The 27,525-nt window shown below is 48.6% G+C and overlaps 1 protein-coding gene across 1 annotated transcript in view; it reads left to right on the top strand.

The window, feature by feature from the left end:
* NFATC2 (nuclear factor of activated T cells 2) overlaps window positions 1-27,525 on the top strand; it is a 145,440-nt gene that overhangs the window by 21,354 nt on the left and 96,561 nt on the right. The window contains 3 exon segments of the mRNA XM_071211790.1: window positions 863-1,671; window positions 1,673-1,896; window positions 6,872-7,043. Of these exon segments, the coding sequence (XP_071067891.1) occupies window positions 863-1,671; window positions 1,673-1,896; window positions 6,872-7,043 (1,205 nt within the window).

The raw sequence follows: 27,525 nt of genomic DNA, 5'->3' as shown, positions 1-27,525 counted from the left end.
CCACTTATCCTTGGGCATGAATATCGGGATTTGAACCCAGAGCCCAAGCGTCTGCCTCTACATCCTGCCGCCAATGTAAATGACTAGATTGGCCTGTAAAATGTAAAATGACTAGATTGGCCAAGATCAGTGTTTTTCAAACTTGGGGGCACGACCCACTGGTAGGATAGAAACCTGTCTAAGGCAGGGGTTCTTAACCAGGGATCCACGGACCCCCCAGGGGGTACATGGAAAAATTTCAGCGGGTTCATGAGTTTGAATTGAAAAAAATCAACTTATTATCTTTATTTTCTCTGACCTCTAACTGACACCTAGCATTTCCTTCACTTATGAATGTATACAGTAAATAAATTACAGTAGCATTCATTTCTTCTGACTGGCAAAGGGGTCCGTGGAACAAAAAAGGTTAAGAACCCCCGGTCTAAGGGGCTGTGGCGAGCATTTGAACAGAAGGGCAGATGAGGGTGTGTCCTCATAGGAGGGTAAGTACTGCGCTGTGAAGTTTTTGTTTCAGTTGCGGGTGTATGTGATGGTGTGAACTGGGTTGTGGGAAAAAAAAATGTGTTTCTTCTAGGGTTGTGTTTAAAAAAGTTTGGAAGTCCTTAGCCCCCCACATCTCCCAGGCTCTCCAGGTGCACCTGCAACAAAACCCCTCTGCTCTTCTCTCTCTCTTTAAGGGACCTGGGACAAAATGGCCTCACTTTCCTTCCGGAGAGGGATGGAGATTGTAGCTTGGGGTTTGGTGTGGTGGGATTAAAAAAACGAAAAACCCTAAAACAAAACCCAGCCCTTGACTGCTCTGCATTGGACGTTCTGTTTTAGAGGCTTAAAAAGACCCCTCCTTCCCCCCTTCTCTTTCCAGAAGAGCCGAATGCACATAAGGCCGTCAGCCCACCCTCTGGAATTGCGTACCCCGATGTTGTCCTGGACTATGGCCTCAAGTCATACAGCCCCCACCCCAGTATCTCTGGCGAGCCCTCGGGCCGATTCGGAGAGCCGGATCGGGCAGGGCCCCAGAACTTTCTGAGCCCGGCCAAGGCAGTGGGGGCCTCGGGCCTGAGCCCTCGGATCGAGATCACTCCATCCCACGAACTGATGCAGGCAGGGGGGCCCCTCCACGTCAGAGACGCTGGCCTTCTGGTCGAGCAGCTGCCGGTGCAGGGGGCGGCGGCCGGCCCGAGGTTCACCCTGCCCGTGCCCGGCTTCGAGGGCTACCGCGAGCCGCTTTGCTTGAGCCCCGCTAGCAGCGGCTCCTCTGCCAGCTTCATTTCCGACACCTTCTCCCCCTACACCTCGCCCTGCGTCTCGCCAAATGACGGCGGGCCCGACGACCTGTGCCCCCAGTTTCAAAACATCCCTGCTCATTATTCCCCCAGAACCTCGCCAATAATGTCACCTCGAAGCAGCCTCGCCGAGGACACCCGTCTGGGCCGCCACTCGCCCGTGCCCCGTCCAGCCTCCCGCTCCTCATCGCCTGGTGCCAAGCGGAGGCATTCGTGCGCCGCCGAGGCCTTGGTTGCCCCGCTGCCCGGAGCCTCACCCCAGCGCTCCCGGAGCCCCTCGCCCCAGCCCTCGCCTCTCGTGGTCCCCCGGGACGACGGTGCCTCGGCCGGGTACCCGCCCACGGTGGGCTCCGCCGTCCTCATGGATGCCCTCAACAGCCTCGTCTCCCGACTCGCCTTGTGGGATCCCCCCCAAGATGTGGAAGACCAGCCCGGACCCGTCGCCCGTGGCCGCCGCCCCGCCCAAGGCCGGCCTGCCCCGCCACATCTACCCGGCCGTGGAGTTCCTGGCGCCCTGCGAGCAGGAGGAGCGGAGGAACTCGGCCCCCGAGTCCATCTTGCTGGTGCCGCCTGCCTGGCCCAAGCAGCTGGTGCCTGCCATTCCCATCTGCAGGTGAGTCGGGCTTTGAGAGGGATTCATGCCAGAGCTTAGTTTTCTTTTCCTCTTTTAAATTTTATTGTAAGGGTATCATTCATACATGAACATGCTTAAACCGGCATGTAGTAAAAGTTGAGCACTTCGCAAACCAACACGCATAACATTGTACGGGGCTCCCATACATCACCCACCAACACCACCTTGCGTTGTTGTGAAACATTTGTTACAAACCATGAAAGAATATTGTCAAAATTTTACTACTAACTATGGTCCATATCTTACATTTAGTGTATTTTTCCCTCCAACTCACCCTATTACTAGTTTTTAAAAGATGTTTTTATTACAGAAGTTGTGAACTTCTAAAACAATCATGCACTTGTGCAGATTTCCCATACAGTACCCCTCTGTCAACACACCACACTGTAGTGGAACATTCGTTACAGGTTATGAGATTCCCATAGTTTAGTTTTAAGGAAAGGGTTCCTGGTATGGACATGGGGTTTTAGAGGCAGGTGGACGGGAGGTAAATCCCAGTTCTGCCACTGAAGCCGCAGTTTCCTAATAAGTGTACCTGACTCATCAGGTGGTGATTATGAGGATGCACTCAGGCGGTACATATGATTGCTTGTATGGCACCTGGATGATTCATTCATTCATTCATTCATTCATTCATTCACTCAACTGTACTTATTAAGCACCTACTGTGGACCATGTAATATTACAGGTGCTGGGGATACAGCAGTGAACAAAGTAGGCAAAAAATCTCTTCCTTCATGGAGCCTGCATTCAGTGAGCACAGAGCAGCCCTAATACATGCAATCTACTTTTTGATTATAAGAGGAGTTGGTGTTTATTGGTACCTACTGTGTGCCTCAGCACTGTACTTGGTGATATGGAGACCCTAAAAAAATAAAATGTGGGAGGCATTATCCTTGAGGAACTAAAAATCATGGCACGCTGCAGAGGTGCATGTGGATAGCATCATGCAGTTCATCTTTGGGGTCTCTCAGGACTGGCTCTGAGTCTGGGCTTTGTCACTCTTGGATGTGTGATCACGGGTATCTTTTGTGCATCTCTGGTGCCAAATTCTGATACTGTTCCCACGGTAGACATGGCTAATCAATTAAAACTCTCTTTCTCACTGAATACCTTTCTGATGCTGTGCCCAGTGCAGACATTGCTAATCAATCAAGATCTCTTTTCTCACTGAGCACCTTTCTGATGCCATGCTCAGAGCAGACATTGTAAGTTATCAGGACACTCTTTCTTACTGAGCACCATTTGGGACCTTGGTTCAAAGTCTGTAAGATGAGGTTGATAATAGCACCTACCTCGTGGTGTTGTTGCAAGGGTTAGCTGAGATGATAAATGCTAAGTGCTTGGCACAGGGCCTGTATATTGATGTGTGGGAAGTGCTTCCTCTTTGACAAATTGTCTTTAGACTAATGATAATAGTAAGCACCAGTGTTTCAGGTTGCTTGCTATTTGCCAGGGATAATTCTAGCTACTCTATATGTACTATTTCATTCAATTCTTACATAAACCCAGTTTGGTAAGTATTATTATTTATCTTTATTTTGATAAGAATGAAGTCAAGGCCCACAAATGCTAAGAGCAGGTATTATCCTATCCATTTTAGATGGAGAATCTGAGGCCTTATGTACTAAATGCTTTTCCAGTGGTTTTCAAACTGCTTTAGCTTTTAGCCAGTGTAAGCCTCCACAATAAAAGTGTTGTGTTAAAGACTAAAATATTGAGTTGGATAACATACTGAGATATTTCAATAAAATATTGAAGACTAAAATTGATCAAGATCAAGCTGTTCTGACTGATGTGGGGTTGAAGGAGGCCCTGACAGTGAGCCTTTCTCTCCTTCACACCAGACTGAAGTGGATAGTAGAGAGGGCCAGTCTGGCATTTCCTCTAAAGCAAGTTCTGAGAACACCAGTGCTACAATGGGTTAGTCAATGTTATTAAAAAAAGGAATTTCTAAGATGTGGAGGCGTTTTCGGGACGTGGAGTTGTCCTGGATAGTGCTTCACGGACAATTACGGGACACTGTAGATCCCCCCAGGGCCCACTGGATGGAACGTGAGAGAGTCTGGGCTATGATGTGGACCATTGACTATGGGGTGCAGTGATGCTCAGAGATGAACTTACCAGGTGCAATGGATGTATCAAGATGATGGGAGAGAGTGTTGCTGTGGGGGGAGTGGGGGGGCGGGGGCGGTGGGGTTGAATGGGACCTCATATATTTTTTTTAATGTAATTAAAAAAAAAAATAAAAAAAAAATAATAAAATGAAAAAAAAAAAAAGGAATTTCTAGGTTAAACAGAGCTAATAGATTCCTTTGTGCAGGCCTTCTCAGAGCATTTAATGTCCTAGTATTCTCTAGGCCACTCCTACTAGTGGACAAAATGTGCAGTGATTTCAAAGTTCATTTGGCCAGGGTATTCTAAGTTCAGTACCAAAGTGTCACAGATTCACCTTAGGAAATGCTGATTATGACTAATTCCTGGTACTGATTAAGAGCCTGTGCTCTGAGAAGTGAGGTGACTTACCCATCATTGCCCAGCTAGTTAATAACAAGCTGGAAACTAGAATCCAGGATTCCTGATTCTTTGTTCTTTCTGCTACAAATCAATCTCTACAACATGATTTTATTTAATGAGTGAGAGTGGGGAGGAACATTAATATAAAATATGATTATGATACATAATATTATTAACCTTATTGTTTAAACAGTCCTTCTTTTTCCATTTTCTGACTTGATATGAGAGGTTTGGCCAATCCATGCTGTCCAGTGCAGTATTTGCAAGCAATTTCTATAAGTTTGAGAGGATGGAGTATTCAGGGAAATCTTACGGTAGCATTTATCTCAGAGAGCTGGAAGTCAAATGCAGAATTTAGACTGGCTCCAATGGCTCCAGTGGTCCAGTTCTTAAGATTGTACTTCAGTTGCCAAAGACTTATTCCAGAACCAAAAAGAAAACTATAGATGACACTTAGAGATATCTCACTGAGTCTTCTACTCACTAATTTTTTTTACTACTTCAATACTAGAGGACTGAAGTGATTTTTTTATGAGTCTTATTTTATAAACATTGGTTTTGAAAATTTAAACTTCCATACATAATAAGAATATTAATGTATATGGCTCCTTAATCATGGACAGAAGCTAGACGACATCTTGGTATTCTAACTAAGGCAGAAATAAAAGCACTTTGGATACACTAAGATTACAACGATGGCTGTAGAACTTCTTTGGAACAGGGGCTTTGGGAAGCAATATGGCTGGGAAGAAGGGATAGGGATTTGCTTGTGTAGTGAGGATAGTATTTTAACTCGGTCTGGATGTTTAAGTTGGGCTGTGGCACTTAACGGAGCTTATGGGGGTGTTCCCCTCAACCCTCCTGTTGGTGCTGCTATGATAGAGGAATGAATTGGTTTCATTGCAAGTCTTTAATGGAGATCAGTTGATAATGTCAGCCTCTAGCAGCTCAGGGCATAGTGGGAAAACATACGCTGATTGGATTAATCTCTGCCCTTTGTGCAAGATCAGGTCACAGTGGCACAAATCCATGCATTTGCCATGTCAAAGCTACTTTGAATATACAGGGCTTCTTTGAAATAAGACTGCTCATTTATTTATTTATTCAACCATCTACCCTTCCTTTCAGTGAATATTTACTGAGTACCTACTGAATGTCAGGCCTGGTTCTAGAGGCATTCCATGAGTGGAATATTTTCTGGGACCTATTTTGACTAAAATAGTAAATTAAGAGGCAGTGTGGGCATGTAGAGGGAGCTTGGACTGGCAGTCAAAAAGACATGAGTTGAAGCCTTTGCTATGTCTTGGGAAAATGTCATTACATTCTCTGAGGCTCAGAATGAAAGCTCTAGACAGCTCTTCAAGACCTCAGTCAAGTCTTAATTACCGTAATTCTAACAACATATCAGGTACCTGATGTGTATGTTGAAACTCTGTAAGAAAGTGAAACTTACCACATGCCCTCAAAGAGCTTATGACTTCAGATATGAAGACGCAGGTCCCTAATGTCATAACTAAGCTAGGTAATCTACAGGAAAAACTAGTTATTTGAAATATGTAATACATTACAGGAAAATTATAGTTATACTGGGCACTTATTATGCTTAGCACTTTATATGATCTCAGTATCCCCATTTTATAGTTGGGGAAACTAATGCTTAGGGAGGTAGAGGCATTTGCTCAAAGTTACACAGCTAAGTTAGTGGCGGAACTGGGACTTAAACTTGGAATGTAACTCCAGTCATGCTCTTGCCCTTTGCTTTTTTAATAGTAGGGATCTGAGTGGTTGGGCTTGTCAATACCAAAGCCAGATACCTCCCTGTGGATAGATGCTCTGTACTTGACTCTAAAAGTAATAACTGTGATTGGAAATGGCCTTTCCTCAAAATGTACATTGAGATCATCTGCCAAAAACAAGAAGAGCTGAAAAAACCTTCAGATGCCATCTGGCCCATTTCATGCATTTATAGGAAGCTGAGGGTAAGAGAGTGACGGTTGCTTGCTTAAAGCCACCCAGCAAGTTAGTGACACATATGGGACCTCTGACCCACTACAGTAGTCCTTCTTCCACGTTCACTCCTCTGGAAAAGGAAAGAATTCTAGTTAGGCAGTGTTTTTGAGAGGTGGAAGGTGACTACTCTTCAAAATTCCCAGAGAAAAAGAAATTTTAACAGTTAGAAACATGACAAATCTAAAATATATTGAAATTAGTTTCATAAATTAAGATAACAGTCACATTGTCTTCATCAAGATGGAAGAGAATGCAAAGGAGAATGATGAGTTCTATCTTGTAAAGAGTCTTTACCCATTGTACTTGAGAAATCGCATCTCCCCTACACCCAGAATTTTATTCACATGCCCATTGGACATGATTTTTAGAAGAGGGGCCATTTACGTTTATTGTACAGGTTCATATGACAATTCTGTTCCTCCTTCAGCATCCCAGTGACTGCATCTCTCCCCCCACTTGAGTGGCCACTGACCAGCCAGTCAGGCTCCTATGAGCTGCGGATCGAGGTGCAGCCCAAGCCACATCACCGGGCCCACTATGAGACAGAAGGTAGCCGAGGTGCTGTCAAAGCTCCAACTGGTGGCCACCCTGTGGTCCAGGTATGAATTTGAATTCTTTTCCTTCTTTGTCCTTTGTTTGTCACTGGGTGATCCATTTCTGTTAAGGTGCTACCTGTTGCTTATTAGGCTGAGATATGTATCATAGCCTCCTACTCTTCTGAGGGATGGGAAATTTGAGGTGGAATTATTATCTGAAACTAATCCAGGTACTCAGAAGACAAAGAAAGTCTTCTTGAGCGGCATAGAGGTAGAAATGATAATTCACTTTCAAGGTACTTCTTCCTTTCTCTTTCTGATTGGGAAACTGCTAGAGTTTTGCAGAAATTTGTATGTTGACAAGTTTCTGCATCAGCATCATATGTTCAAGTTTTAGATGAGAGTCGACTGAAGAAAAACAACATACTCTTGTAAAATACAGAAAAGTAGGAAAAATTAAAAGTGCATGTAAGCAAACTACCTAAAATAACCTCTATTAACATTTTGATATGTTTCCTTTTGCCTTTTTTTTCTATTCACAATCATGGCAAGCTCTATTATTATGTATTTATATACTTGATGTTATAGTGAAGATGTTATATACTCGGATTTTTTTTTTTTTACCTAACAATATGCCATGATCATTTCTTCCTGTTTTTTCTTAACCAAATATCTCTTATGTCTTTGGCTTTTGATTTAACCTCAGATTGTTTTTCTCAAAATGACTAGAGAAATATGCTTTTTTCCTCCAAAATAATTAGAGTTGAAATATTATTCTTAATTATAGAGTCTGGCTAATGAAGAACCACTGGCTGATACCCACCAATGAGCTCAATTAACTAGAACCTTCTATTTAAATTAATATAAAATTTTTTTTTGCATTTGCCTTAAAATAGAAGTATCCCATGATAAGACTCTGGTTCTTAATTCACAGTATGCTTCAGAACCCTCTAGAGTGTTTGTTAAAAATGAAGATTTGTGAGCATTCAGTGAAACTACTTGATTAGAAACTACTGGGGTGGAACCTAGACAAATACACTTCAAAACAAAACCCCAAATACTCCATAGTTGATTTTGGAATGCACTCCTGGTTAAAGACTTCTGTGATCATATTAGGAACTTATAAATCCTACAGGTTGCTTTTCCTAACTCTGTTGTCTCTGCCATCTAAGGACCTGCTTTTATTGGCTGCTTTTTTTTGGGACCATAATTCACATTTTCCAGTTTCATTACATGTCTAGTAATTGTTGATTGAATATTGACATTGTGGATGATAATGTATATTGGATACTATAGAGACTCTAGCTTTTTATCTTCCTCTAAAGATAGTTCATTTAAACTTGTATAGGCTTGAATTTATACCTCATTAGAGTCAATCTGTAGAAAGGCCAAGGTGTTTCCCCTGCCCTTCTTCCTTGATGGAGCTTAGCCTTCAGTCACTCTCCCCTGTGGATCTATCGAGGCTTGGTATTAGGCTTTGTCAGGGAGGGTCGAGATTAGCCCTTATTCTAAGTCATGGCCCTAAGTCCTAAAGCATATCTTTTTTGGATGCCTGGTGGGGAGGTCTTGCCACTCTGACTGGGTCAGAACTCTAACATCCCACTGTGCATATGGGAAAATTGTCCCCAGCAGAGAGCTGGGTGACCATGGGATCACCTCATATGTTTCCTTTCTCTCTGGAGCCACAGTCTTGTACCACCTGTTGTCTAATACCTGGAAGCAGTTGCCCTGTGTATGCTTGTTGTTTTATAGTTGTTTACAGTGGGAGAGATAGCCTAGTACCAGTTTCCTTGTCACTGTCTAGAACTTGCTTTGTGGACAGAAAAAAAATGTCTCAAAAAAAAAAAAATGTCTCCATATCATTAGTAATCTAGACTGAGCTCTTTTAGAAAGGGAACTTGCTGGCTTTCAGGTTGCTACTTTGTGTTTTTGAGTCAAAGCTTTGAGGAATAGGATAGAGAGAAACTCACTGACAGCAGATTAGAAAAAGGGAAGCAAGTGAGGAGGCAGGAGATTCAACTCAAGGAGAACCTGGACTTGGGAAGCTGGGTCCAAGATTTCTTTGCTCACTGAAGAAGTAGATGTATTCAGCAAGTATTTGATAAGCGCCTACTTTATTCCATTTACTATGGTTGGTGCTAAAATATAATGAAGAATAAAAAAGGACTCTTTCTTCATGGAGCTTGTGGTCTAGTGGGGAGAGAGACATTAATTAAATTACTCTGCAAATGATAAAACTACGAGATATGGCAAGTGCAATGAAGCAGGGCATTGGGTTCTGGGCGTGTAAAATGGAGGCGCCTGTGTAGATAAGGAAGCACACTGGTTAAGGTCTCCCTGGGAGAGAGACTGGGGCTGAGAACTGGAGGATGCACAACCACATGTACAAATGCCTTGAGGCACACACAAGCAGGCCCCGGCAGGGAACTTTAAGAAGGAGACCAGTGGGATTGGAGTGTGACGGGCCAGAGGGAGAGACGGGAGAGGTAGGAAAGGGCCATAGCACGCAGGACCTGGGAAGCCATGTGGGAAAGTTTGGTTTTTCTTCTGAAGATGGGAAAAACCACCAAAGGGTTATAAGCAAGGAAAAAACAATCTGACACTGATTTCTTGATGGAGGGCAGATTTGAGGGGACAGGAGAGAGGTCAAGGAGAGCAGTTAGGAGGCTGTTTCCATGTCTCTCTCCATTTAGTATAGAATCTTCATTCGTGGATCATTCAACAAATATTTATTGGATTCCTCATATGTACCAGGCATGGTCCAGGTTCTGGGGTGTGCCATGAATAAAACAACCCAAAATCCTTGCCCCATATAGCTGACATTTTAGCAAGATGATGATGATATCGTTAACACTCATTGAGCATCTAGTGCATGCCTGACCGTGTTCCCTGACCTGCGCCCATCCATGTGCTAACACATCCAGTCCTCCCAAGAGTCCGATGATGAGGTAGGTTACAATTAGCTGAGAGGTCAAGGAACTTGCTCAAGGTCATAGCTAAGAAGCGGTGGACCAGGGATGTGGACCCAGATAGTTGGTGCTCCTCACTGTTCAGATTCCCTGACCTTCCCCATGTCTTAACAAATCACTGGTGCAGAGAAGGCCTGGTGGAAAAACACCACAGTGCTCAGGCCAACACCCTCTTACCCCAACTTTAGAAGCGTCCCCAATTCTAGCACCCATCCCTAGCTAATTGGAGCCCAAACATTCATTCTTGGGGAGATTCTAATTGGCCCTGGTTGGCGAGGGGGCTGCTGCTGGTCAGGTTAGCTGTGGTCAGGGAGGTTGTGCCATGTGCAGCACAGACTCAGCTCACTCCATTCAGCAGGGGCTGGTGCCATGGAAAGTTCTAGAAATGGAACCATCTGGATGCACAGTCCAAAAGACGCCTGTTATACTGCACCAGAATTTGTTGCCCATCCTTCTGCCTGTCACTTTGAAAGCCTAATATATAGTCTGGAGATTTATAGGCATATTCTCAAAAGACACAACATGGAGTGTTGTTTTATCTTCAAATAGATTGTGTTCTCTTTAAAATGAAATGTGGGGAGCGGGTGTAGCTCAGTTCGTTGAGTGCCTGCTTCCTATGTACGAGGTCCTGGGTTCAATCCCCAGTGCTTCCTGAAAAAAGAAAAAGTATTCATCTCTCATTTTTAGCATAGGAAATCAGTTTTTAAAAAATTTCTTTGACAAATGAAGAAAAGAGGGAACTTTCAGATGGTTACTGCTTTTAACCTTTAGTGGGTGTGAAACCCCTTTGGAAATCTGGAGAGTTGCCCTATTTGGGCCAGGAAGAGCAGCAGAGCCCTGTTTTGTACCTTGCTTCTGTGCTTCTGCTAGTTTCTCCCTATCTCTGGTTTGCTCTATCTCTACATCTGTTTCTATTTCTTTTCCCCTCTCAATTATTTGGTCCACACCCTTTTCTTTTTCATTTGCTTCACTGTAGAACTGCAAATATTTTTGCATGCCTAGTGGCTTTATGTTGCTTCTTTAAATAAAAATCAAGTGAAAAAAATCAAATGAGTACCATTTAGCTCTCTCTTCTTAAATATAAAATAAAAAAAAAATCTTAAACATATGTCATGCTTTCCTGCCTTTTTTCCCCCCTTGAACATCAGTTGGTCTTGGAAGAGACTTTCCTCCAACCCTTAAGTACTTTTTCACATCTCATGACTTGGTTAATGTTTTGTTGAAAACCCACTGTGTGCCAGGTACTGTGCTACGCACCAGTGGTAGGATGATGGGCAAGACAAGTGTGGTTCTTGCCCTGCTGGAGCTTAGGTGCCATTGGAGGTGGAAAGCAGAGCAGGAAAGTTTGGTGTGACAGTTGCTAAGGTGTGGGGGTGTCAGAGAAGCACTGGGAGCCCAGGCCAGGGTGCTCTGAAATGCCTTTCCAGCCTTATACCTGGGTTCTATGATAAGATATGATGGCTGATTAGGAGCTCATCCATTGGATTCACAACTTGGGGGTAACTGCTCTAACAAGACCAACCAGGCTAAGGGAAGTTACTTGGAAGATCTCCTGGAGAGACCGCTCTGAAAAGCTAACTTACAAGTTGAGACCTGGAGCAGGGGAGAAAGCCAGCACAGAGATGAATGATGTCCTTTCTCTCTTTTGGTGGTCATGGGGGATTGTTCCAGGCCTAGTGCACAGCCTGTGCAAAGGCCCTGAGGCAGGGAAGAACTTGGTGTGTTTGAGGAACTGTAGGAAGGCCAGTGTCACTAAAGTTTAGCTTACAGAGTGACAGAGTTGTCAGGACCAGGCAGGGCTGAGGTCGTAAGCCAAGGTAAGGAACCAGGGTTTTATTCCAGGACAATGGGAAGGAGTGATGGATTTTGAGTTGGAAAAGAACGTGGTTCTAATTTTGCATTTGAAGATCATTCAGGCTGCTCTCTGGAGAATGGATTAGAGATGATCAAGGGAGAAAGCAGGGAAATGAGCCTGGTAGGCTGTGGCAATGCTGGGTGGGGAAGGGGTAAGGGCAGTGGCAGGGCAGGAGGGGACAGAGGGGAATTCTTTGGTGTGCACTACAGAACTTGGCACTGACTTGGATGTGGAAGTGAAGGGGCAACAGAGTGGATGGTTCAATGGGTTGATGTTGGTGTCATGTGAGTGTTCAACTGGGAAACTCTTGGAGAAGAAGGAGCATTTTGGGGAAAGATCATGAGTTTAGTTTGGGACATGGAAGGGCAAAAGGCTTATTAGTTGTTCGAGCAAAGATGTCAGGTAGGACATTGGACCTATGCACCTGGAGCTCAGAAACAAAATCCTGGACTTGCTAACTCCACGGGACCATATGCTCAGTCACCCGATGGCTTAGCCAGCATCTACTTCTAGGGTTTTATTTCTTGCACCCTTCATACCAACCCACACCTCTCCAGAAGCAGTGGACTAAGGAACAAACCAAAGAAGAGATGGGAGAAACCAGGGTCACAGACTGACAAGCTTGTGGGGGCCAGGTAATTAAAGGAAATGGCTGAATTGGCCAAAGCGGAGAGGCGATAGGGAATGGTAGGGGCCAGGGCATGGCACAGCATGTGTCTTGTCTCAAGGAGGCAGCCACTAGTCATTGCCCGCTGGTTGTGTCATGTTGGAATATGTGCCCAGCTTTGCCAGGTTTTCAGTTTTTTCAAGATGGACTAGGAATAGGAATTTTTCATGGGAAATTTCTTGCTTTTAAGTTCTGGCCATTAATTTAAACTTTGGGTTAGATTTGGCTCAAGTCTACTGGGTCAGATCCTCTGGGGGTACCCCAAGGTTTATCAAATAGAAAGGGAGATGAGGGAGGGACGATATCGATATGATCTCCAAGGATTGCCCAGATAGGGAAAGGGCATCGTTAGCCGGCGGATCTGGGCCGTTTCTCCTATAAAGCTCTAAAAATCTCACTGAAATGGAGAGAATCTTAAGTTCATTCTGGAGAACCAGGGAATCTGAATTCACTGGCCACTTGATTCACCTCTGAAGAGCCACTGGCCTTTTGGCAGAATGCCACTACCATTTCCTCATTCTATTTCAGGACAGGGTGCCGTGGTCCTGGGGTGGACAAAACTTCCATTCAAAAGCAGCTGTGCAGGACCGGACTTTGGGTGTTTCCATAGCTCTTCAGCTTGTGGGATCTAATAATAGCCCCGCCGAGAGTGGCCTGGAAAAGGCCATTGTCATTTACCCCCTTCCCTGACTGCTTCCGGCCTTTAACTCTGCTCCTGGACACTTGTTCTGCTCCTTATCCCTCCTCATGCTGGTGCTTTCACAGAATGTTTTATTCCCTCTCGGGGATACTTTCACTCAGTTTGCTCAGAAAGCCTTCCTAGGGAAGTGGAAGTGCTCAGCTGATGGAGTGTCCATCTACCATATGGGAGGGTCCAGGGTTTGATCCCCAGGCCCTCCTGACCTGTGTGGAGCTGACCCATGCGCAGAGCTGCTGCGTGCAACGAGTGCCCTGCCACACAGGGGGACCCTCACGTGGAGGTGCCCCATGTGCAAGGAGTGCGCCCTGCAAGAAGAGCTGCCCCGCGTGAAAAAAGCGCAGCCTGCCCAGGAGTGGCGCTGCACACATGGAGCGCTGACACAGCAAGATGACATAACAAAAAAGAGAAGGAGTTTCCCATTGCCACCGAAGGTGCAAGAGAGCACAGAAGAACACACAGCGAGGTGACACAGAGAGCATACAAGGGGTGAAGGGGGAGGGGAGAGAAATAAATAAAATAAATCTTTATATTCAGAAAGCCTTCCTGTAAGCCAGCGAATCCAAAGAGGAGAGCGTGGCACCATAGACACACCTCCAAGGACAGCGCCCTTGATGCTTTCAAACAGATGTTCAGACATGTGGAAGAAACATGGGGAGTTCCTGTGGGAGAAATTCCTTACAGATGCAGAAACCAGGTCGCTGTTTCATCTCGGGGAGCAGTGAGGAGCTTTGCCGGGTGAAGAGGGGGCGCTGGGGTGCACCTGCCGAGCCCACCATCTCCTGAGGCAGAGGCCAGTCAGGTCTCCACGCTGTCGTCTCGTAAAACAGATTATGGGATAGTGATTTTCATCCTATTGAGTTCCAGCTTTGTACCATCTGTGACTCACTGTAAATTATGTCTACGAAGGGGAAGAAAGAAGCCAGCGGGGCTTTGTCTTTACTGGGCAAGGCTGGAATCGTGACGCGCAGCAGCGCTTCTTCAGCCACTGACCAGGCACGTTGGCTTCTATTTGACTAATAAAATTTTGTGCTCGATGAGATTCCACCTCCCCCACTACTTCTAAGACACGAAACAGGAAGTGAGTCTTGGGGATGCGAATTTGTCCTGATCAGAGTAGCTCTGTTTGTTCCTATGCAAGGGTTCAATCAGACCTACTGGAGAGGGAAAGGAAAAGAGGAATGAAACGCTGAGCAGGTGGTTCACGTGTCAATAAGGTTTGTTCTGAGATCATTGGGGGTTCATTGGTTCATTCATTCATTTATTCAGAACATTTACCGATCACCTACTCTAGGCCAGGTGCTGTTGCAGGCACTGGGAATCAGCAGTGAACAAAAACAGAAATTCCTGCTCCACCTGGAGCTGACTTCTGACTAGTGGGAGATAAGCAATCAATCTAATAAAGAGGAAAATTATAATAAAATGTTTGCTGGGAGGTGATCAGTTCTATGGGAAACAAACCCCAGGCCAAGGGGGCTGGGGAGTGCTGCTCTATTAGCTTTGAATAGAGCAGTCAGGACAGGACTTTCTGAGAAGGGGACAGCTGAGCAATGGAGGGAGTGGAGGGGGTGAAAGATGCAGGTGTTTGGGGAAGCGGGTTCCAGGCTGGGGCGACAGCCCGGGCGAGGAGCAGAGGGGGGCCTGGCTGGTAGAAGGAAGGATCCCGGGCAGAAGAGGAGGGGCGAAGGCCGAGAGAACGGGGTGGGAAGGTGGCAGACCTTGTACGCGAGCCAGGTGGGAGTCAGGAGGGACGGGATGGGACGCAGGTTTAGCAGGGTCCCTCTGGCGGCTCTGATGAGGGCAACTGTCCGGTGAGGGAGAAGAGTGGGGAGCGGCGAGGAGCTACTGGGATGGTCCGGGCGCGAGGCCGGAGGCTGGAAGGTGGAGCGGGGAAGGCGAGCAGTGGCGGGACTCTGGGACAGGCTGGCAGGAGTGGGAAAGGTGTGGGCCTGCCAACAGTCTGTGTGAGGTTGTAGGATTAAACGGCCAAGGAAGGCCTCTTCTGGAGGTGGTTGTACCCAGACTTTCCCGTTTTAAAGATGGGGAAACTGAGGCTCAAGAGAGGAAGGGGTGGGGTGGGGTACAGCAGAATGGGGTGTGCGGCTGCTTCCGGATTTGGAAGGATCTGTCCTCACCATCCGGGTCTCTCGAGTTATCACCACTGGTGAGAAGTTAAAAAGCTTTAAAAAGAGTGAGTCCAGACCCAGTGCACTGGGGGCCAGATGTGGCCCCAGCGGGTGACCTTATCTGAAGGCTGGAGCGGTCAGGGGACGTTTGTGAAGGACTCGGGGCCAGGGTTGGGCCTCCAGCGGTGACTGGGCAGGGAAGAGGAAAGGGCGGCCTGGCTGGGGGCTGGCACAGGTATGGGCAGGTGAGGGGGAGCAGGGCGAGGCCGGCACTGCACGGTAACTCGACTTCATAGCAAAGCGATCGGGGGTGAATTCATTTCGCATTGAAAGATAAACTGTCATGAATGAGCATCAGGAGAACATTTTCCCAAACATAGGCAAAAAACAGAAAGGACCAGAGTCTTGGAGAAACAAATGCTCCAAAAAGAGAGATTGTGTGAAACATGCAATACCCGCGTGTATATGAATTATCAATCTATACACATGTCCATATATAAAAGTATATATATACCCATACACGCATAAATAAATTATATACACATACATTCATAAGTGATATATATTTACATATACGTACCCGTGTGTATTTATATATAAATTAGTGTGTGACCCCTGTGTTTTTTATTCATTTATTTGTTTTATTTGTTATTTTCTTTTCCATTCTTTAGTAGGTATTCATTGTTTAAAAAATACAAAAAAGAAACTAAAAGTCACCCCTTGTCACCAAGACAGACCTATGGTTACTGTTTTGGCACATTTCCCTGCAGTCTTTTTTTCTGTGCCGGACACTTAAGCTTAGAGTATCCACTCCTTGCCCGCCTTAACATAATTGAGTCTATCAGGTTATTTTGATGACACCAGGAAAAAAAGTAGCATTTCCCAAGACCTGAGTGCGGCAGCGCATTGCTTCCAGAGCTTTCTGCGTGGTCATGGGGCTCTTCCTCCCAGGACTCCCCGGCAGTACTGGGGGCTTCAAGTGGTGGAGTAACTTGCCTGTGGTCACCTAGAAAGGGGCAGAGCTGGGAACTGAACACAGCTTCCTGGCTCCAGAGCCCACGTGTGGAACCGCTTGGGCCACAAAGAAGAAGTGGAAAACGGTGATGACACTGAGATAATTTTCCAGGTAGTTTCTGGGGGCTCTTACTGCTACTTAAGTGTTTTTGAAAAATCCAGGAGCTAACTCCAGTCTGGTGGTGCATCAAGTCCCACAGTTCCTGCTCTGTCTGTTTGCCCGCCCACGTGGCTGCCTCCGTGCCCTGTGTCTGGGCGCAGCAGCCAGCAGGGACCCTCCCAGTTGCCGGCAGAACAATGGCCGGCTTGTGGGGCAGGTGCCACTCGTGGGGCTGTGGGCTTCTGGGGGCTCCCCTGAGCTTGTCCAGGTGTGTGGGCCCAGAGCCAGGCCGCCCGGGCTGGAGTGCTGGAGCGCAGGGCCCGGGGAAGTCTGTGGCGGCCCCGGAGTTCTGAGACCTCAGCTCCCTCCTGGGAGGTCGGCTCCCAGATGCTAGCAGTGACCAGACCTGGCTTTCAGTCCCAGTTTGTTCTCACCATACTAGGGCTGTGACCTGAATTAAGGAACATCTGATGGCCCAGTGCCTCAGTTTCCCCAGTGGCAAATTGGAGTGAATGTTACTGCTCTTTCAGGATTTTTACAGGAATGACACTCAGTACAGTATCTAGTGCAGATTGCTTTGATTTCCTTTCAAAGTTAATCTTTTGAATAGGAAATGCATTCACAGGGTATAGAATTTAAAAGGCACAGGAGAACACAGGGCAAATCTCCATCCTATCTGTTCCCAGAGCACCACCTTCTCTCCCCGAGGCACCGTTGTTCTTGAGCATCAGTCCAGAGGTGGTCTCTGTTTGTTCTTATGTCTCCCTTGTCATTGCCACCGAAATCTTCATCATCATACTTGAAAAAGGTCTTGGCTCAATACCCAGTACATGGTAAATTTCCAATAAATGACCAAGGCAGGTAGCCTCCTTGCACTTAAAAAGGCACTGCATTTTGATTTTCTGAATAGGAACTGAAGCTTAATTGATCTTCTAGGCATCATTCATTTACAGAAAAGTCCTTAGGTTTCTGTTAAGTGAATTCCACTTTCCCTTTGACATTTATTATAATGTAAATACTGCTCTAGTGAATACAGTTTTTGAAACTTACATCAGGTATGCGTTTATTAAGTTTGGATTTACCTGACCCCTAGGCTCAGTTGCATAAAACAAACCATCCGCATGTGTTAACCTTGGCAAAGAAAAGTTTGTTATGAAAGGAACGTTTTATTACTACAACTTCCAAACACAACCACAAAGTTTTACAGTGAACACCCATAAACAAACCACCTAGATTCTACCAGTAACCGTTTACCACGTGCTTTATCACCTTTAGCCATCTAGCTGTCAGAGAAATGATGCAACTAAGCCTGCACAGTGGACAGGATCCGCGTGGCGTCACGGTTGAAATGCAGCAAAAAGTGTTGCATAGGGTTATGGGTGTTTCTCCTTTTATCTTTTATCTTTTCAATGAAAGTTGAGTGGGCTTCTACTGTGTACCATTTACCGCGTGCCAGTGTTCCTATTCAGAGTTTGCTCTAGGACCTGCATGGTGGGGTCACCTGGGAGCTTGTGAGAAACACAGGATCTCCAGCTCTACTGCAGCCTGCTGAGTCAATCTGCAGTTTACAAGATCCCCAGGAAATCCATAGGCACATTCAAGTTCGAGATGCACTATTATAAGACAGGGGTCATCAAACTACTGTCCACGGGCCTAATCTGACTTGCCACCTTTTTTTATAACTAAAGTTTTACTGGGGCACAGGCATGCCTAATTGCACTGCTGTGGCTGTTTTAGTGCAAAACAGCAAAGTTGAGTACTGGGGCAGTATGGCTCACAGAGCCTAAAGTATTAACTATCTGGTCTTTTGTAGAAAAAGTTTGCTGACCCCTGTGCTCAGAGATGGAGAGAGAACAGTGAACAGAACAGAGAAAACTCCCCGCTTTCTTGGGTGAATGATGCCCTGGAAGTTTGGGCATTCTGATGGAGCAGACAGCGAGCAGATAAATGGGCAATCCTTCTGGTGTTAAAAAGCAATAACAAGGAAAATAAGGCAGCAGGGGGGATGGAAGATGATTGTGAGGTGGAGGTGAGGGGAGGGAGTATTTTAGGGAAGGTCTTTCTAAAGATGTGACTTTGGACAGAACCTCTAGTCCAGTGAGGGTACAGTAAGCCGTGTTGCTATCTTGGTGGGGAGAGTCTTCTAGGAGAGGGAATAGCCAGTGCAAAAGCCCTGAGGCAGGAGCTTGCTTGGTGTCTTTGAAGAACAGCAAGGAGGAATGAATGAAAAGAGAGTAGTGGGACACCGTGTAAGGCAATCACGCGCTGGCATTGGGGCTTTGGATTTTATTTTGAGATGGGAAGCCACTGGATGGTTTTATTCAGAAGAATGACATGATCTGACTTATGTTTTAATCTAGAGGCCAGCAAACTATGATCTGTTGTCTGTTTTTGTAAAGAAAATCTTATTAGCACACAGCCACACCTGTTTGCCTCGTCTGTGGCTGCTTTTGTGCTGCCCTGGCAGTTGAGGAGCTTCCTTAGAGATGGTGTGGCCAGCAAGGCTGAAAATATTTACCCCCTGACCCTTTACAGGAAACGCTTGCTGGTCCTGATTTAATGGGATGGTTGTGTGGAGAAGAAGTTGAAAAGGGGCAAGGATGGGACCAGAGGAGCCAGGGGTGGGGTGGAGAATTACTGTCGTGATCCAAGTGGAGAGAAGATGTGGGCTTGGACCAGGCTGTGGCAGTGGAGACGAAGAGGATTGGTGAATGTCTGTAATTTTTCTTTGCTTTTCTGATTTTTTCCCCATGCTTTCTATATTGAGCATATGTTCTTTGTAATCAGGAGAATTACAAAAAAACAAAACATGTAATCGCAAATATGATAAATGACCTCTCTGAAGAGGTAGCATTCCTTTTGCCAAGAATCAAATAGCCCTTAAGCACCTCAGTTTACTCGCTGTTAAGACTTGTGTTTGTGGCTCTGTGTGTGTGTTGCGTGTGTTTGTGTACGTGTACACATGCATGTAGATGTTCCTCACTTGAATTTCTGCCCTCTTTCCAGAAGAAGGTTGGGGGGTACCGCCCCCCTTGAATGGGCCCTGTAGTGGATTGAATCATGCACCCCATTTTGGGCTGGTTCCTGGTCTTGGTTCACATTCCGGTGGGTGTGGATCCTCTAAATGGGGTCTCCTGAGGCTGATACTTTGGCTAAGGTGTGGCCCCAGGGAATGGGGGTGGGCTTTGATCTGGACATGACCTGTGCTGTGGCATTCCAGTGCCTTTTCTAAGACCATGGAATTTAGATAGAGGTCCCCAACTCACAGCTCAGGAAAACTCTTCCATGTCAGTGGGTACAGTTGTGCAGGTTGTGCCCTGCACAAGGACACTGCACCTGATGAGGGTGCCATTCATACCTGCATATTTATCTAGGCGGTGTTCTGACATGTGCCTGCAAAGTGTGCAGAGGAAGAGGTGTGTCTTTCTAATCTGCAGGAAAGTTCCGATGGACTTGCAATGGCCCTGGTGGTCTAATTCGTAAAAAGAAAAATGAACAAACCTGGCTGTGTAGTTCATTTCCATTAACTTCCTGGCCCCTTACAGCATTGGAGTTGATCTCCTCAGAGCAAGGAAAGCATCTCTGCTGGTCTAATTGACTTGCCTCCTCCATCCCCTCCGTCCCTGCAGATGGGGTCCCCATTGCCCTGTCCTTCCTGCCCCCTGACTGCCCAGACCGCCTGGGACAGGGGGGAGGTGTCGGGTGCCCTTTGGCTTCCACCTCTGCCCGGACCTTGCTGTGCAACCTCAGCCTCCACACATCTCCTTTCTGAGGCGTGGGAACCTTGGCTCTCAGACGAGAGGGCAGCGTTCTGTAAACACCCCCCAGCTCTCACCTCAGGAGACCCTGTGACTCAGATGAGTGGGTATCACCAAGTAAACGGGCCTCTGTTTAGTTTTCTTCTCTTTGAGGTGGGAGTTCCAGCTTCTCTTCAGCTTGGCCCACCATGGTTTCCTAGCTCCAGGGCTGATTCATTCAGCGCCTTGAGGCTGTTTCTTTAGAGTTGGGGAAAGATTACACTAGGAGGATACTTAGAATTGGTCTCGGTGAATGACTAGTGTGTCTGATTTACATTTCATTTTACTGGGGACTGTGGTTAGCATTTTACTGGGGGCTTCATCCATCACTTTACTGCGCATTTCCTATGTGTCAGACTTTTTACTAAGAAAAAGTTGTCCTATTCAGTCTTCACCATAAGTTCTGGATGAAGATATCTTCACTGGTTTTGCACATGACCAAATGGAGGCTCTGAAAGATGATGTGATTTATAAAGATCACAGCAACTAAGCTGGCTGTGACTCAGATTACTAAGAGCACAGGTTTTGAGTATTTTATTGAACATGAACAACACCCAGACAGTATCTAGCCACTAATTTGCATTATCGCTCATAATTCTGTGAATTACAAATAAGAGAACAGAGCCCCAAAGAAAAGCGTGGTGGGTCCAAGGCCATTTGGCCCTCGCCCTGTCTCTTCTCCACACGGGAGCCAGAGGAATCACATCGCGGTGTAAACTGGGCCCCGCCTCTGCTCTGCTCTGTAGCCCCCCAGGCCCCTTCGTGCACATGAGCACCTGCCATGCACGCAGGGCCCTTTGTCATCTGGTTCCTCCCACCTCTCCACTTCTCACTCACTCCACTCTTACCAGATTAGCCTCCATGCTCTTCCTCCAGCACTTCAAGTAGGCTCCTGCCTCACGACCTTTGCACTTGTTAGTAACTACTCCCAGATATCCACATGGCTCCCTTCTTTATTCAGGTTTCAACTCAAATGCTATCACCTTAAAGAAGCGTTTCCTCATTCTTGTATCAAAACAGCCATTTCTCCCCCTGCCATCTTCTGTCTACTTGTGTTATTTCATTGCCTGATATTCTTTTCCTTCTTTCCTCCCTCCCCTCACTCCTTACTCCCTTCCACTATCTCTACTTCCCTCACTCTTTCTTTGCCTCATCCATTTATCTATCCACCCACCCATCCTCCCACCCACCCACACATCTACCCACCCATCCATCCACCCAGGACCATCTCCCTACTTACCTGCCCAACCACCCACCCACCACCTTTCCATCCACTACCCACCACCCACTACCCACCTATCCACTCATCCACCCCTCTACCCATCTGTCCACCCACCACACACTATCCTTCCATCTCCCCACCATCCACTGCCCTCTCCACCCATCCACCACTCACTCTCCTACCCACTCACCTATGCACCTGTCCACCCACCCGCCCATCCTTCTACCCATCCGTGCTCCCACCACCACTCCCAAGTGCAGTGCCTCCCCTGAAGTAGGCACTAAACCGATGGCATGCCCGGCCGTCAAGTGGGTGCCAACCCTGCCCCTTAGAGGCATCAGTGTGCCCCGACGGGCCTCGGCCTCTTGGATGAATGGCGCCCCGGGAGTTTGGGCGACAGCTGTCCCGGCGCAGGCAGCATCTCAGAGGCTTTCTTGTGCTGGAGGAAATGGAGGAAGGAAGTGACAACAATTAAGAAGGACCAATTCAGTTCACTCGGATATGCCCAGGCTTTCTCTCCCCTCGTCCCTGGGACCATCGTGACCCTGGCTTGCCTGAGGCCACAGAAGTCGTGACTTGATGGAACAGGCACAAGTTAGTTTTATAATGATTAAAAAGGAGAAGAAAAAACCTTATTTTTCACTTTCCTTTTTTAATCAAGAAGTATGGCGTGGGTGTTCCCTTGTGGTTTTTCAGTCACAGAGACTCTTGTTTTCGAGCTCCGAGTTCCCCTGGGGGCTGCTGCTTTGCGTGTGTCTAACTTTAACCTTGAACTAATGCTTTTAGGGCTGGGCTGGGATCAGGGGTCCTGGGTCCATCTGTGAACAAGGCAGCAGGCTTGTTCATTGTCTCCACCGAGGCCCCCCGCCCCAGCTCGCACCCCATCTTCTTCCTGTTCCGGATCGCCCCATCCGCAGCCCAGGCCCGCCCCCTCCTCCCACAGCTCTCCTTCCCTCCCCGAGCAGGGGCAGGTGGGGAGGGGGCCAGCAGCTGACCCGTGAAGGCGGGAGCTGCCGCCCCGGGCTCCAGGCGAGGGCGCGGCGGGCGGAGGCGGAGTGAGCCTTGACCTGCCAGAGCACGGGCTCCTGGGCACGAGCTAAGACCAAGGTGGCTTCGTTCCAAGGCACGGGTTTGGGGAAGTCAATTGCCAGGTGGGAGGCAGACACAAGGAGTGGGGCCCTGCTGGGGCCTGGGTGCAGGCCAGCGCCCACCCGTCTGTGGGCCGGGGTGGGAGAGACAGTTCTCAACAGAGGTTTTTCTTTCCCTCTCAAAGCCCCAGCTGAGCTGCGTGGACTCTAAGTCCCCTTGGGGCCTTCTAGGAGAGATCTCAGAGGACAGGCTGAGCAGTGACGTTCGGTCAATCACCAAGTAGCTCCTGAGTGACTGCTCTGCGCCCTGGATACAGGGAGGAATGAGAGCTGGGTCCTGCCCTCAGGAAGCTCTCGGTCTGCTGGGAGAGAGGATACAGGAATGATCCGATTCCAGAGGAAAGTAGTTTAACTAAGGATAATAGCAAGGGGCCTGGAGCCAGGCGGCCTGGCTCTGTGGCTTACTAGCTGTGTGTCCTGAGGCAAGTTTCTTAACCTCTCTGTACCCGTGAGGTGGGATGCCTATAGTACCCAATCTTCTATGATGGGTGTGAGGTGATGGACATGAAGAGATGAAGAAGGTGGAGCCTGAAATAGGGGGCCTGGCGGGGTGCGTCCTGTAAATGTTGGTGAATCCTTTTTGTTTACTGAAGGAAGGGTGATAATAGAGAGACTGCCTCAGGGAATCCAGGGCAGCTCCCTGGAGGAGGTGACTTTTGGACAGGTCTTGGAGGATGAAGAGGAAGAAGGTTCCAGGCTTCAGGGAGGGAACACTGTGCTGAGCTCAAGGCCTGGTCTGCCCACAGGTGGGTTTGGGTGCCAGTGTGTACAAATCGGGAGATTTCTCTCTTAAAGTTGGGTTTCTGGCTGACGTTTAAAGTCAGAAGCCCTGGTGACATTGGGCCCACTTCCGGCAACGGGTGTTGGAAGCTGAGCCGCAGCCGCCCTCCCTTTGGGTTGAACCTGGGTGCCCCAAATCCCCAGAGTTCCGACGCAGCCTTGAAGAGCCTCTCCTTGGCTCTTCTGGGCATCTCTTTGGAACCTGTTTGGGGAAATGCGTAGAAACATAATAAGAAGCTCCAGATGGACCCCAAGCTCTCCCCAGCGCGTGCAGTCTGTGTCTCCCTTCTCTCCCCCTGCCTCCCCTCCTCACCTCGCTCTTGCTGGTTTCTTTCAGGAGCCCAAATGGCTTCCCATTCGTGCTTTATCCGAGCCCCCTGACCGGGGCTGGTTAGTGCTGCTGTGGGCTCCGCAGAGCAGGCGGGTGGGTCTGAGATGGAGCCCAGAGGGCAGGTGTAGGGCCCGCTCCTTACCTGTCCTGTGCACCACCCCACTCCCCGTCCTTCAGGCCCACCTGTGACCATCAGGTGGTGGGCTCCTGCCCTGGCCTCATGCTTTCCCTGGTGCCCAGCTTGCCCTTTGGCTGCATGGCCTCGGGGATGGCCTGTGACCAGCGGGAGGGTTGGCAGTGCCCTTGCCAAGCCTGTTTGAAATGACAAACCTAGTATAGAAAAGGAGCGTAAAAATACCAGGCTGCCTCCTCGGGGTACACTGCCGCTCGGCTGCCTCTGACGCCTGTACCAGAGCGTCCTCTGAGGTGCAAGGGGCCTGGCCTGGACTGGCAGAGGGTGCGTCTCGCCCTGACTCAGGGCGGTGGGTTTGGCTCCGCGGCCAGGACAAGGCTGTGAGTCTCTGGGAGACTTCCTAAATGATAGGACCCCTCGTCGTTCATTTGTTCTTTCAGGCATTTGTTCATTCGTTCACGGAAAGGCGATTTCCTGAATGAAGGAAGCAGCCGTGGTGGCTGTCCCGAAGGCCCTTAGGGTAGAGTCAGAGAAGCAGGTGGATGTCCCTCCAACGACTCATATAACTGCAACCGCTGTGTAGGCCTTTGCCAGGGCATCGGCCAGGGGAACTGACCCCACAGTGGGTGCCAGGAAAGGCTTTGCCAAAGGAGGGCCCTGGAGCTCGGTGGGTGGGAGTGGTAGGGGATGAGGGCAGAGGAGGGTTCTGGCAGCAGGGGCGGCGGGGCGGGGCCGGGCACAGCAAGAATGAGGCCTGCAGCAGGGCTCTCGTCCGTAGGTGGTTGACGTGTGGGCGGTGTCGGGGCGGGGGCTGTTCCGTGGGCCGTGGGTGCATACCCACCACGTGGCAGTAGCACTCCTCAGTTCTGCAAGTCAGAAACGTCCCCAGACGTTGCCACATGGCCCCACAGGGACAAGCTCTCCCCAGGTTGAAAACCAGCGGCAGGTCAGGGAGGCTGGAGCCAGGGGAGAGCAGGGTGAGGTGGGCTCGCCTTCCCCCTGCCCTGTTCTCATCGTCCCGCCAACCTCGGACACGGTTGCTGGTCTAATCCCTGTTCATAGCCGGGGAGAGAAATGGTGGTTGTGACGCGGGACAGCTGAGTTTTGAACCCGGATCTCACTGAATTTAACGTTCAAGTTTTTACCCAAAGCGCCCTCCCCCCCTTTAAATATAGAGGAGAGCCTTCAGACTCTAAGTTGACCTTCTCTTGCCACTTTTTCTCCCTTCTTTTAAATAGAATGGGGGAGGCGGGATTTGTTCTGATCCACAGATTTTCCATAGGGAGAAGGGAGGGATAATCGCAGCAGGCACTAAATTCCTCATCGGGTGACATGCCAGGGATGGGTTGGGCAGTTCAGTGGATTTTCAACTCTCTCACATCTGGGGAATGGGAGGGGGGTACGTTTTTTGTTGGCTTCAAGCTCAGAAAGTAATGAAATTGAACTCCACACATTTACAAGAGCGAGCAAGTTGGTTTTCCTTGGCCCGTCCAAATGCCACGCTTGCTAAAAACGAGTGCTGCAGAATTTTATTTGCATTCTGCCAGTCAGCAAAGGAAATCCCAGTTCAGAACTTAATTAGACGGATCCCCAAACAGAAGAGAGACAATGCGTGTGTATTTGCAGCCACCAGCTTCACCCTGGGCATTTACGATGTGATTTTTTCCCCCACCGTAAATGATGGAGAGGCTGCGTTCTCTCGGAGGCGGCTATTCTGGCCCCATGCACGTCCTCTCAAGGCAGGAGGCTCTGTGGCCAGCTGGGTCTTGGGCCATATGGAGCTGGGTTGGCTCTTATTTTGGCCATCTGGAGATCGTCGCCAGTCACCCAGCCTATTGGGTGACTGGTGTCCAGTTGGGTCATGTGCTGGCCTCATTTCCAAGTGTGCGTGATGCTTGTGCAGTGGACACGCCTGTTTGCAGTCATGTTCGGAGGCCGAATCTTGGACTCAGCACGTGGTGGGCATCCTGGTAGTGGTTCCTCTCGGTGACTTCGGGGTTGGGGTGGGCACCCCGGCCTCGCTGCGCCTTGGGGAGTCAGAGGGAGCTTTTCCCTCTTGCAGCAACCTTCATTTCTCTTCCCATCAAAAAGTTCTTCTTGGCAGACTGGTTTCTCAGCTGCTCACCTCCCTGCCCTTGGAGGTGAGAGCCTCTCCCCTTTCTGCGAAATGATTCGGTGGGGCCTCCTTTGTGGCAGCCAAGTTCAGCCCCTACGGGATAGGAGCCCTGTTGAACTTTTGGCCAGGCCAGGTTGCCTATTTTACAAAGACCCGAAAATAGCTGTAAAGAGAAAGGGCCCTGGGATGGGTGAGTGAATCAGTGATCTGTGTACTGCATTTCCACTTGCAAGTAAAAGGAAAGTTTTTAGACAAAGAGGAAATAGGAGGAGCAGGTGTAGCAGAAAGAGCAACAGGCTAGGGGAGTTAGCACGCTCGCTGCCCACCCCGTTGCACCCTTTCCCGGCCAGGCACCTGGGCAGCTTCCTCAGCCTCTCAGGTGACGCCTGGAAGCCCAGGCCCCAGTGCAGGTCCCGGGTCTAGGGAGGCTAGAACGGTGAGGTGGAGCTGCCTGGGACGGCCTGGAGAAGGTTTGATGTTAACGATGACATCAGTGGTGATGATGGACCGCTGACATTTATCGAGTGCTCCCTACGCGCCAGCCCCTGTTCTCAGCTCTTTACGGGAATTGAGTCTGTGAATCCCCACCACGGCTTTGCGAGGTGGCATCTGTTATTTTCCCCCTGGTACAGATGGGGACACAGAGGAGTGGCCCGTGTTCTCCAGCCCCAGTGAACCTTAGATCTGGGATACAGAGGAACCCAAAGTGCTGATGGTCAAAGCACTGTGCCCCTGGCTAAGTGGTTTGTTTTTTTAAGTATTTATTCCCGCCTCCCCGCCCCGCCCCGTTGTCTGCTCTCTGTGTCCACTCACTGTGTGTCCTTCTGTGTCTGCTTGCATTCGTGACAGGCGGCACCAGGAATCTGTTGTCTCTTTTTGTTGCATCATCTTGCTGCGTCACATCTCCGTGTGTGTGGCACCACTCCTGGCGAGCTGTGCTTTTTTCACACGGGGCAGCTCTCCTTGCGGGGCGCACTCCTTGCCCGTGGGGCACCCCTATGCGGGGGGAACCCCTGTGTGGCAGGCACTTCTTGTGCACAGCAGCACTGCGTGTGGGCCAGCTCATCACACGGATCAGAAGGCCCTGGGTTTGAACCCTGGACCTCCCATGTGGTAGGCGGAAGCTCTGTCAGTTGAGCAAATCCACTTCCCTTGGCCAAGTGTTTTAGACCCTTCCTGGGGGAGAGCGTCTTGCTCAGGGCCTGGGTGCCGTCTGCATAGATAACAGAATCACAGGAGATGAGCTGTCCTCCTTCGTGGAGCCTGCCCTGACTCTCAGCGCTTCTCTACCTGTTGGAGACTTAGCACAGCCAGGCTTTCCTACAGTATCACACAGGTTGCTGCTGCTTTAGAGGTGTCTTGGGTGGAGGAGCTGGCTGTGTGCAGGGCCCTGGAGACTGAGAATCACACCTGGGCCGGTAGGATGCTCAAGCAACTAGAGGTTCCCTCGTGCAAAGAGGACTGCCGATTTGCTGCGCATCTGCAGTGGTTACCACTTGAGTGGCAAGGAGAGGGGAATTGCTGCAAGATCCACACTGTCTGGTATGTTGCTGATGTCCTATCACTTGGATGCCATGTGACGCCGTGAAG

This window comes from Dasypus novemcinctus, chromosome 24 (assembly GCF_030445035.2).
Source record: "Dasypus novemcinctus isolate mDasNov1 chromosome 24, mDasNov1.1.hap2, whole genome shotgun sequence".
Taxonomy (NCBI): Eukaryota; Metazoa; Chordata; class Mammalia; order Cingulata; family Dasypodidae; genus Dasypus; species Dasypus novemcinctus.
The sequence above is the reverse complement of the archived record's forward strand: the minus strand, read 5'-3'. Positions and strand labels throughout refer to the sequence as shown.